Below are 14,865 nucleotides of genomic sequence, written 5' to 3' on the forward strand. Positions count from 1 at the left end.
ATCAGGTTCTAACTTGACAAGAACCAGACTTGCTAAAAAACTCCACTGCTGTGTCAATCAAGATGGCCACCTGACCCACTATTCTTCTTTTTGGGAACTGGTGAAAAAATTGATCTGTAACTTAGCATATGGTATCAACAGCCTATCTTGCCTCAAGATGGTGGAGGATAAATTGCAGAGATGGTTAAATTGCAAAATGGCTACTTAAAAATTGCCAAAACGCACCCCAAACTTCAAATTGCTTGTTGAATAACCATATAGCTATACAAGTATAAACATTGTACAGTAGAAAGATGGCAAAGTGCTGTTTGTGTGTAAAACAAGATTGCCACCAGACCTAAATAAAAATTCTCACTGGGACTATATTTGGAAGCCTTAAAACTGTCTGGCAGTTCTAGTGAAACACTAAGCTGAGTGAGCTGAGAGATACACAAATTAATAAAAAATTGTCTTCTATTGGTAAGTATCTCAGTGTGGGAGTCTCCCCTTTTATTATATGTTGACAATTTTTGATTACTTTAAGTTTGCAAAAACTATTTCTGCATCCTAATTTCTGTAATCTGTTTTTGGATCCTTTCTGCAAGATATATTTGTATTACTAGTGTTGTCTTTCATCACAAGTGCATATCATGATGCCCTATACCATTAAAATTAAGCATACAACAAAAATCTTAAATAAACTAACAACGTCACTGTCATACTGTCACGGTTACCTCGTGGGAGGACCGTAAAGCTGTTAGAGACAGGACCCAAGTCCAGAGCTACTGCAATGAGCAGACAGAAACCAAGGAGAATCCAAAGGCGAGGTCGAGGTCACAGGCAAAAGGTCGAAATCCAGGAGGTCAAGAGAAACATACAGAACAGAAAGAGAGAGATAGAGACAAGGACAGGGCATAAAGCAAAAGAGGAAGGACAAGGAGCGAGCGAGCGCGAGCGCGAGAGCGAGAGAGAGAGAGAGAGAGAGAGAGAGGGTTAAAGGGCAAGGAACCAGGAGAACACGGCTTGGTGATGCAGGGAGAACTGACAACACTTTGCCAAGAGTGAGAGCAGTGAGGGGTTTATAAAGGAAAGCAGAAACTAGGAAGACAAGAGCAGGACCAATGAGAACAAAGGACAGGAGCAGAAGTGCACAAGGGTGAGGAGGAATGTTAATTGATAGAATGAAAAAAGGAAAGCAGCAGGAAAAGGCAAGGGAACATTGGCGGCCTCTAGTGGGGGAAGAGGGTCAGGGCTAGGGAACTGTGACAGTACCCCCCCCCACCCCATGCTCGGCCCAGCCGAATGGGACTGGACACAGCGGGGAAAGCCACGGGACAGAAGATCAGGAACAAAGGTAGTGGGGAAACAGAAAACAAGATGGAGGGAAAGGGCAAGATTTCAAGAGGGTGGCCAGGTCAGGAGGCCTGGGAGGTGGTCACAAGTCAGGGTCAAAAGGTCTGAAGGACAGCCATGGGATGGGATCGGGTTCTGGAGGTCTTGGAGGTGGCCACAAGTAAGGAACGGGAGCAGGTGGTCTGGGAGGCAACCTCAGGACAGGAACAGGTTCAGGAGGTCTGAGGAACGGCCACAGGACAGGAACGTTTTCGGGTGGTCTGGGAGATGGCCTCAGGACAGGAACGGGTTCAGGAGATCTAGGAGACGGCCACAGGACAAAGACAGGGTCTGGAGGTCTGAAAGACAATTGCAGGACAGAGGTGGGATCCAAAGTACCGGAAGGTAGTTTCCGGATAGATGCAGAGTCTGGAGAACTGGAAGGCGATCTCCAGAAAGAGGTAGGGTCCGGGTTGGGCAGAGGAGGTGCTGGAGGCTCGGTGGACGGAGCCGACGAGGCCTCAGAAGCCGGGGCCTGGGAAGGCGAAGCCATGGAAGCGTTAGGAGACTCCGAAAGAGGTGCCTTGGGAGGCGAAGCTGACCGAGCAGTGGGAAGCGGAGCCGTCGGAGGTGGAGTCTTGGAAGGCTTAGGAGATGGAGATGGTGAAACAGTGGAAGGCAGCGCTGCGAAGGTCTCGGGAGGTGGCGCTGTGGAAACCGTAGGAGGCTGAACTGTTGAAGCCTCAGAAGTCTCGGGAGGCGGCGGCGGTAAGGGAGGCAGAACCATAGAAGTTTCATAAGGCAGAGCCGAGGGAGGCGCAGTCTCATGAGGCGATACGGAAGATACCTCGGGAGGCATGAAAGCCTCAGTAGGCGGAGCCATAGAAGGCGGAGCCGTAAATGCCTCTGGGGGCGGAGCCTGGGAAGGCGGAACCGAAGGGACCTCGGGAGGCAGAATTGCAGGAGCCGTTGACTGCAAAATTGCAGGAGCCGTGGAAGCCAAGGAGGTCTTGATGGGCGGAGCCATAGAAGCTAGAGAAGACAGAGCCGTGGGAGACTCGGAAGGTAGAGCCTTAGAAGCTTCAGCCACAGGAGACGGCATCATAGGAGGCGACACAGCCTCAGGGGGCGGAGCCATGGAAGCATCTGGAGGTGGAGCCTCAGGAGACGGAGCCGCGGAAGGTGGAGCTGCAAGAACCTCGGGAGGCGGAGCCTTAGAAGCGTCGGCCACAGGAGCCGGTATCACTGGAGACGGCGCAGTTTCAGGAGGCGGAACGTAGAAGCATCTGTAGGTGTATCCTCAGGAGGCAGAGCCGTGGAAGGCGGCACTGAGGGAACCACAGGAGGCGGAGAAGCAATAGCCTCGGGAGGCGGTGCTGTGAAAGCATCAGGATGTAGAGCCGTGGAAGCATCAGCAGGCATGGAAGCCTTGGGAGCTGTAGAAGACGGAGTCTTGGGAGCTGTAGTGGGTTCGGGAGGTAGAGCTGCAGGAGGCAGTGCCATGGAAGCATCAGGCAGCGGAGCCGTAGACACAGGCGCCTGGACTGTCGAGGGCGGAGCCGGCGACTGCTCGGGCTTGGCGGCAGCGGCGGTGAAGGCGGCGACCGCTGGGCACTCGGGCTGGGCGGCAGCGGCCGGGATTGGGACCGGAACCACTTGTTCAGCGGCGGCCGGGATCGGGACCTGGATCGGGACCTCTGGTTTGGCGGCGGCGGCCGGGATCGGGACCTGGATCTGGACCTCTGGTTAGGCGGCGTGCACGACCGGAGTCGGGAACTCTGGTTGAACAGTGGGCGCTGCCGGGGTCGGGACCTCTGGATCGGCGGCGGGCGCGACCGTGACTGGAGCAGGTACCTTTTCCTCTTTCTTTTCTTCTGGACTTCCAGTGTGGCGGCAGGCGTGGCTGGAGTCAGAACCTCTGATTCGGTGACGGGTGCAACCCAGGTCGGGTCATTCATCATAAGAACAGAAGTAATAAATATAACCAAGGACCATTCACGTCTACCACAAGGGATCTGGTAGGGTTTGGACTTGTTAATTCCAAAACAAAAAATGTCCCCTAGAGCGACCTCATCAAAAGGCATCTGGTTGGCTAGAACGCAGAATTCCTTAATATATTACACTAAGGAACGGTCTCCCTGGCGTAACCGAAGGAGTAGCTCTACTGTGTCCATGTTTTTGGCAAAGTGTTCTGTCACGGTTACCTCGTGGGAGGACCGTAAAGTTGTTAGAGACAGGACCCAAGTGCAGAGCTACTGCAATGAGCAGACAGAAACCAAGGAGAATCCAAAGGCGAGGTCGAGGTCACAGGCAAAAGGTCGAAATCCAGGAGGTCAAGAGAAACATACAGAACAGAAAGAGAGAGATAGAGACAAGGACAGGGCATAAGGCGAAAGGCGAAAGGCGAAAGAGGAAGGAGTGAGAGAGCGAGAGCGTTGGCGAACAAGGAACCAGGAGAACTCGGCTTGGTGAAGCAGGGAGAGCTGACAACACTTTGCCAAGAGTGAGGGCAGTGAGGGGCTTATAAAGGAGAGCAGAAATTAGGAAGACAAGAGCAGGACCAATGAGAACAAAGGACAGGAGCAGAAGTGCACAAGGGTGAGGAGGAATGTTAATTGATAGAATGAAAAAAGGAAAGCAGTGAAGGGAGCAGGAAAAGGCAAGGGAACATTGGCAGCCTCAAGTGGGGGAAGAGGGTCAGGGCTAGGGAACTGTGACACATACATTATAAATCACCATGTTGTTAAATAGTTTTAAGTTAAATAATGTGTCAATAAAATGTCTACACCCAGATTCATCTAGAAAAATCACTTCAAAATCATACTGTAAGGAAAGAGTTTGTAGTTAGTATTTCCTCAGCAAGATTTGATGATAAGTTGTTTAGTTCTCTCTGTCTTATCATACATATTGAGATATTTTCAGTCACTCCAAAGTTTAAGGAAACCAAATAACCTCAGTTGTTTGTTATTCCCACAGCCATGGACAGAGCAACATTTCATGTTGTCTATGTAAACCAGAGATGGGGAAAATTTTTCCTATCAAGGGCCATTCAAGTGTTCACAAATGTATTCACGGGCCACAACCTTAATTAATATACCTACATCAAAACATTAATACAGATGAAACTTACATTCTAATGCCAGAACAAATTACTTTTTTCTAAATGCACACACTGCAGTCAAAACATAAATAACTATATAGCCTACAATAAGCAAAAAGCTCAAAAATGGCATACAATAAGATAATGAAACAAGTGTAAACATAAATATTGGAATAATGCTCAAAAGCAATATTTTATAGTTCAAAAATAACTATTGTATTTATCAAAACATAATTGTACACTAAAGTAAACATTTTCAACACTGTGCAAACTTTGTTTTCAACATACAAAGCTACAGTGAATAAAATCAGTGTATTTCAATAAGCTGTTTACTATATATTTAACCTGCATACCTGACAGCTTGTGACAGTCCCCACAGGACACGTTTCTCCACTTTCCCTGCATGAGCTCATACCTCACACTGCATTTTGACAGCCTCTCCAGGTGAACACTTTTACTCCTCAAAAATACAGCATCGCAGTAAATGCTGCTCCGCTGATAATGTCCATGAATCATTATTTTGGTGGATGTGCTGCGCTATTGCACTCTGTACTATGTGCAGTAGCAATCGCATATTGATCATTGGAGTAAGAAAACACCTGTAATGCTGTACAATGCGTGTGTTTTTCAAGCACATGAAAGACTGTAGACAGGTAGAGATCGCCACTTGAGCGCCAGACTGCTCTATCTATAAATGAGGAGGAGGTACTAAAGGGACTAGCAGAATTAAAAACAAACAAATCACCTGGGCCAGATGGGATATTTCCAACAGTACTTAAAGAAATGAGGGAAATTATTTATAGGCCGCTAACTCGATTATTCCAAATGACACTTAGAACAGGGGATGTGCCAACTGACTAGAAGACAGCAAATGTCATACCAATCCACAAGAAAGGAGACAAAACTGAGCCAGGAAATTACAGACCAATCAGTCTCAGCTGCACTTGTAAAATGATTAGACAGAAAATAGAGGAGCATCTCAATGAAAACCATATTCTTGGAGATAGTCAACATGGGTTTAGACGAGGCAGATCATGTCTTACTAATTTATTAAAACATTTTGAACATGCAACTGCAGCTGTAGATCACGTGAAAGCATATGATATGATATACTTAGATTTTCAAAAAGCTTTTGATAAGGTTCCACACCAAAGACTGATCCTCAAATTGGAAGCTGTAGGCATTCAGGGTAATGTAAGTAGATGGATTATGAACTGGTTGACGTATAGGAAACAGAGGGTGTCAATTAGAGGAGTCACTTCTAACTGGAGTGAGGTTGTTAATGGAGTTCCACAGGGATCAGTACTAGGGCCTTTGCTTTTTCTAATCTATATTAATGATCTGGACTCTGGGATAGTTAGCAAACTTGTCAAATTTGCAGATGATACTAAAATAGGTGGCTCAGCAGATCCAATCTTGGCAGCACAGGCTATTCAGAGGGACTTAGATAATATTCAGTTGTGGGCTGACACCTGGCAAATGAAATTCAATGTGGACAAGTGCAAGGTAATACATGCAGGTAACAAAAATGTCCACTATAATTACACTATGGGAGGTACAGATCTAGATGAAGTAACGCATGAGAAAGAATTAGGAGTCTATGTGGACTCCTAACTTTCTCCATCCAAGCAATGTGGGGAAGCAATAAAAAAGGCAAACAGAATGCTAGGGTATATTGTCAAAAGTGTAGAATTTAAAACAAGGGCAGTAATGTTCAGACTGTACAATGCGCTAGTTAGAGCTCATCTGGAATACTGTGGACAGTTCTGGGCTCCACACTTCAAGAAGGATATTGCTGCTTTAGAGGCAGTTCAGAGGAGAGCAACCAGACCTGGTCTGAAGGGAAAGTCCTACTCGGAGAGACTGAGGGAACTGAACCTTTTCACCCTGGAACAGAGGAGACTACGTGGGGACTTGATCCAAGTCTTCAAAATCATGAAAGGCATCGACCACATCAAACCAGAGGAGCTTTTCCAGATCAGCAGGGACACACGCACCCGGGGACACAAATGGAAATTGGGCTTCAAGGCATTCAAAATGGAAAACAGGAGACACTTCTTTACACAGAGAGTTGTCACAATCTGGAATAAACTACCCAGCGATGTGGTTGAAGCTGAAAGTTTGAGTTATTATGTATTTTAATGACCGGTGAAAATAACCTGTTTTTGGCTATTCTAGGTAAATGTGTTCATAACTATATTTTCGTGTTTATGCAGTTAAAATGCAGTAGAGATGTTTATTACATAAGCTTGGCGCTTCTAGTGTTAAGTGTATGTCACAGAAATTATTTTTTTCAAATGGACTCTAGGGCCGGAGCATACAGCCTCAGGGGCCGTGTACAGCCCAGAGGCCGGACGTTCCCCACCCCTGATGTAAACTATAATTACTATCAAGGAGTAAGAAACAATAAAACTTGTTTGAGCTGATAATGTCTCGCATGGCCACTGAGAAGACAGATCCAGTCATTTGGTAGTCAGGAGCATCCATGCTGGGTGTTGACACCTGCCATTATTTGGTACATTATACATTTTAAAGTCGCTTATATGAGTCGATCTGGAAGAGTAGTATACATCTTACTTATACACTATAGCAACATACAAAGATGCAGAAAATCATTATTTTTGGTTACCATGCACATATCCTTATAAATGTTGTTACATTTCGGAAAACAATATTGGCTGGTTATATAAAAAGAATATTCATGTCACCATTTTTTGTTACAGAATTGTTTCCATTAAAAATAAATAAATGTGTGTATATGAAAAATACTAATGTTCTCATAGCAACAATTTTCTACTAATCACAAAACCTAAAAACATCTACTACTAATATCGCTTACATTTCTACAAAACTGCCATACCACAGTGTCATGAAAGCTGTGTTACTTGGGCTCTGGGTCCCTGACACTAAAGTCTAAGTGGGTAGGTAACCCTGGGTAGGTTAATACAAGGCTCCAGTTAGTGAGCAATGAAAAGACTTTTGCAATGGTTGAATATTTTACAAAGCTATCAACGAGTATAAAATAGCACAATTGCCTTTCTCTCTTTCTGTTTTAAATCACTAATATTGTGCAAAGGCAAATCATCTGGCTGACTCACCAGTTGCTTGGCAGCTCATGATGGCAACAGCAGCCCATTTCACTAACAATCAGCTCTCTGCAGACCCTCAAAGTTGATCTTTTACTTTGTGTGAATAAATCATTAATCTTTCCTGCACTTGATTACTCCTCAAGGAGTGAGCTTTGTACAGGTGGCCTGTGAATTAAATTGCTGGCTTGCACAAATGGAAACAGAAGGGAAAGCTTTTAAAACAATGAATCAAATTTCTAAATTTCTAAGCAAAACATAATCTTAAATTTCATCAAAGAAAAGCTGGTAGCTGGTAGTATTGAATCAGTCTTTGTGTTTATAACTTACTGTTGAGGCAAAGTAAATCATAGACACAAATGTACATATGTAAATGTAAATATTTGGGACTTTCACTATGCATCTGTGTGACATAGAACAAATGTGATTCAAGTGTATACACACATTAAATATCAGTAAGTACTTACTTTGACTTTTCTCTTTTTCTGCAGTGCATTAACTGATCATACGTTTCTAATTGTCAATGTAATTGTGTGTAATAATGAACATGCACCAATCAGCCATAACATTATGACCACCTGCCTAATATTGTGTAGGTCTCCCTTTTCCACCAAAACAGCCCTGACCGATTGTGGCATGTACTCCACTAGACCTCTGAAGGTGTGCTGTGGTATCTGGCACCAAGACATTAGCAGCAGATCCTTTAAGTCCTGTAAGTTGCGAGGTGGGGCCTCCATGGATCAGACTTGTTTGTCCAGCACATCCCACAGATGCTCGATTGGATTGAGATCTGGGGAATTTGGAGGCCAAGTCAACACCTTGAACTTGTGATTCATCAGACAGGGTCACCTTCTTCCATTGCTCCGTGGTCCAGTTCTGATGCTCACAAGCTCATTGTAGGCGCTTTTGGCAGTGGACAGGGGTCAGCATGGGCACCCTGACTGGTCTGTGGCTACGCAGCCCCATACGCAACAAACTGCGATGCACTGTGTGTTCTGACACCTTTCTATCAGAACCAGAATTAACTTTTTCAGCAATTTGAGCTACAGTAGCTCATCTGTTGGATCGGACCACACGGGCCAGTCTTCGCTCCCCACGTGCTTCAATGAGCCTTGGCCGCTCATGACGCTGTCGCCGGTTCACCGCTTTTCCTTCCTTGGACCACTTTTGATAGGTACTGACCACTGCAGACCGGGAACACCCCACAAGAGCTGCAGTTTTGGAGATGCTCTGACCCAGTTGTCTAGCCATCACAATTTGGCCCTTGTCAAAGTCGCTCAGATCCTTACGCTTGCCCATTTTTCCTGCTTTTAACACATCAACTTTGAGGACAAAATGTTCACTTGCTGCCTAATATATCCCACCCACGGACAGGTGCCATGATAATGAGATTATCAGTGTTATTCTCTTCACCTGTGGTCGTAATGTTATGGCTGATTGTATGACATGACCAACATGTGCTATAATCATAATAAGGAAAAGTACTAATCAAGAATTTATAAACCATATTTGTATTCCAACTAGTCTCATTATGTGGCCATGATGAGACAAAGCCTGTGTCCTCTGAGAAGCATGCTATCAATGTCAGTCACTGTTTTTTGCATTGTATTTAATTTGATGATTGCACTGATTTAAGAGACGTACCAGTGCTTATAGTTACAAATTCACTATAATATCTAGATCTATAATAGGGTGCACACCCCTGGTAACTCATAGCATGGCAGGGATTGAAGACCAGTAAAATACAGGCTATAGGATATCTCCTGCACTTTGGGCAAGTTTTTACTAGTCCAGTCTCTATATCCTTATTAATCCTGCATAATTGACTTCTGAAACACAAAATCTACATTGTGATTGGTATCATTATTTTAATTGTTATTAACAACTTTATTTTAAGTTTGGGAACCACAACTCTCTAGCAATATATATTTTTAAAATGATGTATGTTAAGTCTATCTCAATGATTTAATGTATTCAAACATTAAAATAATAAGAATAAGAAATGTTAACTAATTCTGTGATAAACTCTTGACCACATAGTTCTGGCTGTGCCAAAGACATGGTAATCTGGTACACAAATGAGATTACTTCATAATACCATTTATAAAGTGGTTTATATAGTTGTGTTTCTTGGAAGCACTGCAAAACCTGGAGGATTGTCAGTCCTAAGATTTCCAAGTGCAATCATGCATCCTAAACAGCACTATTTAATTGGGCAAGCATGATCCAAATTATGGGAATGTCTTCTGTGCCAAACCAGAGAGACAGAGTGCCTGCACTGCTATCAGCAGGTGGGTGCCAATCTGATACTGAGATAATTAGCTGTAAAACAATCCTCCTCTTGAATGATAATAGCCTTGCAGTCTAAAGTCTAGTGTTTGTAAAAGGATGAAAAATGAACAGAAATGCACAACCACACTGTTGGAATTACTATACGAGGGAATATTGTGAGACTGAGAACATGCAAACGGTGGCATCAGGCCTCAAAATGGCCTTTCCCTCCCTGTGAAATACTCTTACCCACATTTCTGTCCTCATTAATCAATCCAGATTGTTTTACTGCTTTGGTCCTTTTTTAATCATACCAATTCACCGCAGTGAGTGAAAAGTGAAAAAATGAAAACTGTAGCCAAAAAAAAGATGTAGGTTTGTTCTGGAAACAACACAATAATTTAATTCTTATGTCTTGGATTCATTACTGTATTGTGAGAACTGAGAATAGTATAGATGCCAGTGTATTATTGACATGGGCTGTGTTGAGTCCAAATATTGTCACCTCATTACCTTATACACCTCACCTCATTTCAATTAAAACTATTAAATCCCAATAGAAATATACTGGACATTTTAACTACAAATGTGAACAAGAGGGAACACTTATTATGCATTTATTACTTTTTAAAACAATAGGTAGAGTAGTTAAACAGATTTTCTTTTCTTTCCATGCCTATATGTTTAAAATATGTAACTGCATTAGATATTAAAGGAAAATACAAAAGGTACCTGCCAATATTTCAAAGATGACATAGAAAAGGATTTGAATGATGTTTTCAAAATCCTCAAAGGAACAAATCAAAACTGAAATAAGGCCATTTGAATGAGCAGAAATAAATAAGATACATTTAAGACTGACAATAGAAAATCCAGTCTTCACCCAGTGTAGCATGGGTGTTTAGGAGACAAACATTTCCTAGCCTTGTAGTTAAAGCAATCTCTCTAAACTCCTTTCAGTTGATAAGCTACCAACCTATATTAGGTTCTACTACAATTACATCATAGGTCTGCCACCTCTACAACTTTGGGCTTTATTAATGTTGGCAGGCATTAAACAAGTAACAAGTTGTCTTAAACAAGCTTAAACAACTTGTTGTAAGGTCATGAATATAATTAACATGCTGTTTATTGGAGTTGAATTAGTGGCGTTGGAATCCAGGTCGGTGAGCCATTTGATATCCACTTGAGAAATTATCCACAAATAGAAACAAATGAGTCAATGGTGAATGCATTACAACATTTACAAAAACACTCCAAACAATACACACAGTTTAAGTGGAAAGTATTCACATTCAATTATTGAAAAGAATCTATATGTTATAGACTGATTTCAATGCAGCAGCAGTCCAAAGGTTACACACTTCCTGTCTTAACTCAGTTCAATCATCTTGAATCTTTACAGTTTTCTCTAGGCTGAATCAGTGCTCAACAATCATTGCATTGGTAAATAAGTATAGTTTAATGCACAATATTTATTTGACCAAATAAGTAATGAATCACTGAAAGAAATTTTAAATTAAGGACGTGAATATTTTTGACTTTTTTTTAATATAGTATCATAAATAAGTAGGTTTTCAAAGCATTAGTGAAGGAAGGCATTGGAACTGCAGCATAGTATATCATGCATTTATGCATCACCATTCCTGATGTGCACGTTTGAGTTTTCAAAGGATGTAGCCCTTTAGTTTACAGAAGGATATTACTATTATAAATAATCAATTTGCATATTAGAATCTGGTAGTGGGGGTCTACACTGAAGGTTCAACACTCACTTTACTACACCAAAAATAGGACTAGTACCCCATTTTTACAAAAAGATGTGATTACCTCCCATTGTACCCTTTAACTACTCAATACTGAAATACACAGCTTGAGAATAAGGTTCAGTGAGATGCAACCTTACCAAAAAAATATTTAATCAATGTCTCATGGTTTGACGTTCCCACCTTTGGGAAATCACAGCCTAAAGTTGATTAAAAGTGTGGACCAATATCACAAAAAAAAAAAAATAATAATAAAAATAATTGCATTGAACTTAAGTCTCATTCAACATCAAGGAGCAGATGCATGAAAGGCCAAAGCACCCACGCTAAGAACACAATGTTTACAGGTTTCCGGATTGTGATTTCCACATGAACTCCAGTACCAGTGTGATGGAAGCCCTGGGAATTGATCTTTCATCCCCAAGCTGCAGAAAAATTGATACAAACAGAATTTAGTGCAGCATCTATGGTTGAAAGCTGATGGACTGACAGCTTATGCAGGGTAAGAAGAGAACCTTCAAAACTATTTAGTATTATACAATTTCCTAACTGACTGATTTTGGCAAATAAAAAAGTTTTAAGAAGTACAGTAGTGGTCATGTTTTCTAAACAACAAGATTATAAATGTCTATGACTGGAATGAAGGGTCAATTTTTGTCTTGAAGTTTTAGAACACATTACCGAACAAGGTTTGAAACTTCTACGATGCTAATTGAATAATGTATTACCAATGTCTTCATAACTTTATATTTAATTGAGTAAATCATATTTTACAGATAATCAATCAAATGATAATATTATCAAAAACATGTTAAGTCTAAACGTTATCCCATACAATATGCATGTTTTATCATACATTTAAAAAGTAAATAGTAAATAGTACACTCCTATTCAAAGCAAGAGCACAGTATTGCAACCAGTAAAAACAACTGCAGCTCACTTAAGCACAGCAAATCAGTAATTATCTGAAATATTTGTGGCACATGCCTTGCGACCTATGCCTGTCGGGATCGGCTCCGGCATCCCCCGCGACCCACAAGGATAAGCGGTTTCGAAAATGGATGGATGGATGGATGGATTTGTTGCACATTAAAAACAATAATGAATAAACTGCAAAAAAAGGAGTACATGTAACGGAGATTGGAAAATAAATATAGACCTTCAATTATAACAATATGTTTTAGAAGAGAAATGCATAAAAAATAAATAAATCTGCAAACTATAATAATATTTCTATGTCAGGATAGAAACAAAAGATGAATTACATTGGTTTAATTTTTAAAGTACTATTCAGTAATCATAATATGAATATAAATAATTGTAACTGATCATCCATTTACTAACCCAACTTAGAATTAGCAAAATAAAGATGTAGTGATATTTATTACTTGATGACTTGATGATTAACAATGACTAGGAGCTACTTAATAACTGAAAGAATTACTACAATTTAAAACTATATACATTAGTGAATCATGTAAATCAAGTAAAGAGTGCCAACACTTTGTGTGTGACTGAAATATGTATACACATTTTGTATCCACTTGGCTTATGCTTTCAAACAGCATACGTACAATATTCCATTGTGCATGCTTGTAAGGCTTTAAGTCAGGGTTTACCAACTTTATACTCAGTGAGGCCCCATTTTAACAAAATTCATCTCCGACCCCCAAAATGCTTCAGCATGTTTCTTGTATATTACTGTGTACGTTGATGTGGTTTACACTTTCAATTTAAAGTGTTTAAATTAATTTCATCATAGTTTTAATTTTATATTTACAAAAATCTGAGGAAGAAAATAATATTAAACAAAAATAACCATGATTTTGTCGCCCCTATTCCTTTATGCTGTGACTCCAAATGGGGTCACAACCCCAGGTTTGGGAACCACTGGTTTAAGTGTTGTTGACCATTTTCATTACATTATAAAATATTATTATACAATAATATAAAACCACATTGTGTTTTCGTATTCTCTGATGGCCCTATAACATTTCTGATGCATGTTGATAAAATCTGGACAGACAATATGTACTTACTGAATCCTACACTCCTGTCTGGTAAGACTCATTTCCAAGGTTAGACTTCTAACACTGGTCATCTGGAAAAGCTATCTTGAACAAAAGAATACACAAACACAACCTGAATCATCTATAGCAGTCCCTGAAGTAAAGTCATAAAGTACAATATCAAGTTAGGTTATTATTTTATTACACTATTATTTAGGACATTATTTGGGACTTTGGATGAAATATTCAGAACATTAAATCTGTAAATTCCTGGATAATGATTTTCCTGTTGAAAGCTTTAATCACCCAGCAGGGACAGAGGGAAAAGAAAAGTACACAGAGAATAGGAGCAGCTTGAATTGCCACTTGGATCATCGTTAAAGCAGGCATTTCAGGTTTTATACCAAATGAATGGAGTAGCTGTTTGCATAGGGAGAGAAAACAGGTTTCAGTGGGAAATAATATGTTATAGTAGAGTTAAGCAAAAACAAGTACACTTAATTCTGACTAAATTCATACTGGAGCCATTGTTTAATTTCACTCAGAATGTATTGTAGCTGTATTTACAGGTCACCCCATTTCCATTTCCTCTACTCCTGATTTCAGTTCAAATCACTATGTTATAATGCTAATTAAAAATAGAAATAATAAAAGCACAGTAATATTTTAGAGTGATTGTGAATTCTTTAATATTGTTTCATATTGTCTTTTAAAAAGTAAAGTAACTGTAAAGCGCTGTAACAACTGGGAAGTCAAGATGTTTAACTCTGACCTTGTAAATGTGCTGATCAAATACCCTGCAGTCTCTTGGGACCTTATTCAATTGTCATCTTTGTAGCTTGTTTGACAGTTGTTCTTAAAGTGTGTCCAGAATAATGCATCTGAGGCACATCCTGTTTCCACTGGAGGAGGTGTTTGTCTTGGCCGAGTTAAGAAAACCTACAATCTGGAGAATATGTTGAAACAGATGGGTAGTTTATCTGGCCTGGTTTGGCGACTGAAGTTCTGGTCCTCAACGCCACACATTGCAGAAAAAAAAAACATTATAACACTTAACCTCATAATTAATCTCATTTGTAACATGAAACTCTATATCTGTGGTGGGCTGTTGTTATTACTGTTGTGTGTGGGAGAGTGTACTTGTATACAGAATTTAATTAGTATAGTAACATGAACACACAACACATAGAAAACTTTCTGTTTCAAACTCTAGCTTCCCTGGTTATACCAGTTCTTCATTTTATTTAGTATTAACTAAACAGTGAGAACATGTACAATTAAAATGCAATACTCAGTAGCTTCTGTTTTTTAGTTTATTTTAC

At 40.7% G+C, this 14,865-nt stretch overlaps 1 protein-coding gene and 1 long non-coding RNA gene across 2 annotated transcripts; both read right to left on the bottom strand.

The window, feature by feature from the left end:
• Nucleotides 1-1,414: 1,414 nt before the first annotated feature.
• LOC136747018 (uncharacterized) lies at nucleotides 1,415-3,269 on the bottom strand. The gene is made up of 2 exons (XM_066699971.1): nucleotides 2,759-3,269; nucleotides 1,415-2,610 (listed from the first exon to the last, which is right to left on the bottom strand). The coding sequence occupies exons 1-2, from the start codon at nucleotides 3,267-3,269 to the stop codon at nucleotides 1,415-1,417; spliced, it is 1,707 nt and encodes a 568-aa protein (XP_066556068.1).
• A 9,310-nt stretch (nucleotides 3,270-12,579) lies between these two features.
• On the bottom strand, nucleotides 12,580-14,475 carry LOC136747273 (uncharacterized). Its single transcript, XR_010816465.1, has 3 exons — nucleotides 14,316-14,475; nucleotides 13,574-13,648; nucleotides 12,580-12,644 (listed from the first exon to the last, which is right to left on the bottom strand). It is a non-coding gene; the product is annotated as an uncharacterized LOC136747273 (long non-coding RNA).
• Nucleotides 14,476-14,865: the final 390 nt, after the last annotated feature.

This window comes from Amia ocellicauda, chromosome 3 (assembly GCF_036373705.1).
Source record: "Amia ocellicauda isolate fAmiCal2 chromosome 3, fAmiCal2.hap1, whole genome shotgun sequence".
Classification (NCBI taxonomy): Eukaryota; Metazoa; Chordata; class Actinopteri; order Amiiformes; family Amiidae; genus Amia; species Amia ocellicauda.

Bases quoted from the DNA above. Each gene is read 5' to 3' on its own strand.
- LOC136747018 (XM_066699971.1), bottom strand. From the start codon at position 3,269: ATGAATGACCCGACCTGGGTTGCACCCGTCACCGAATCAGAGGTTCTG. The intron at 2,611-2,758 runs GTCTTCTACAGC...CTGCCTCCTGAG, and splicing joins ACTACAGCTCCCAAGACTCC to GATACACCTACAGATGCTTC.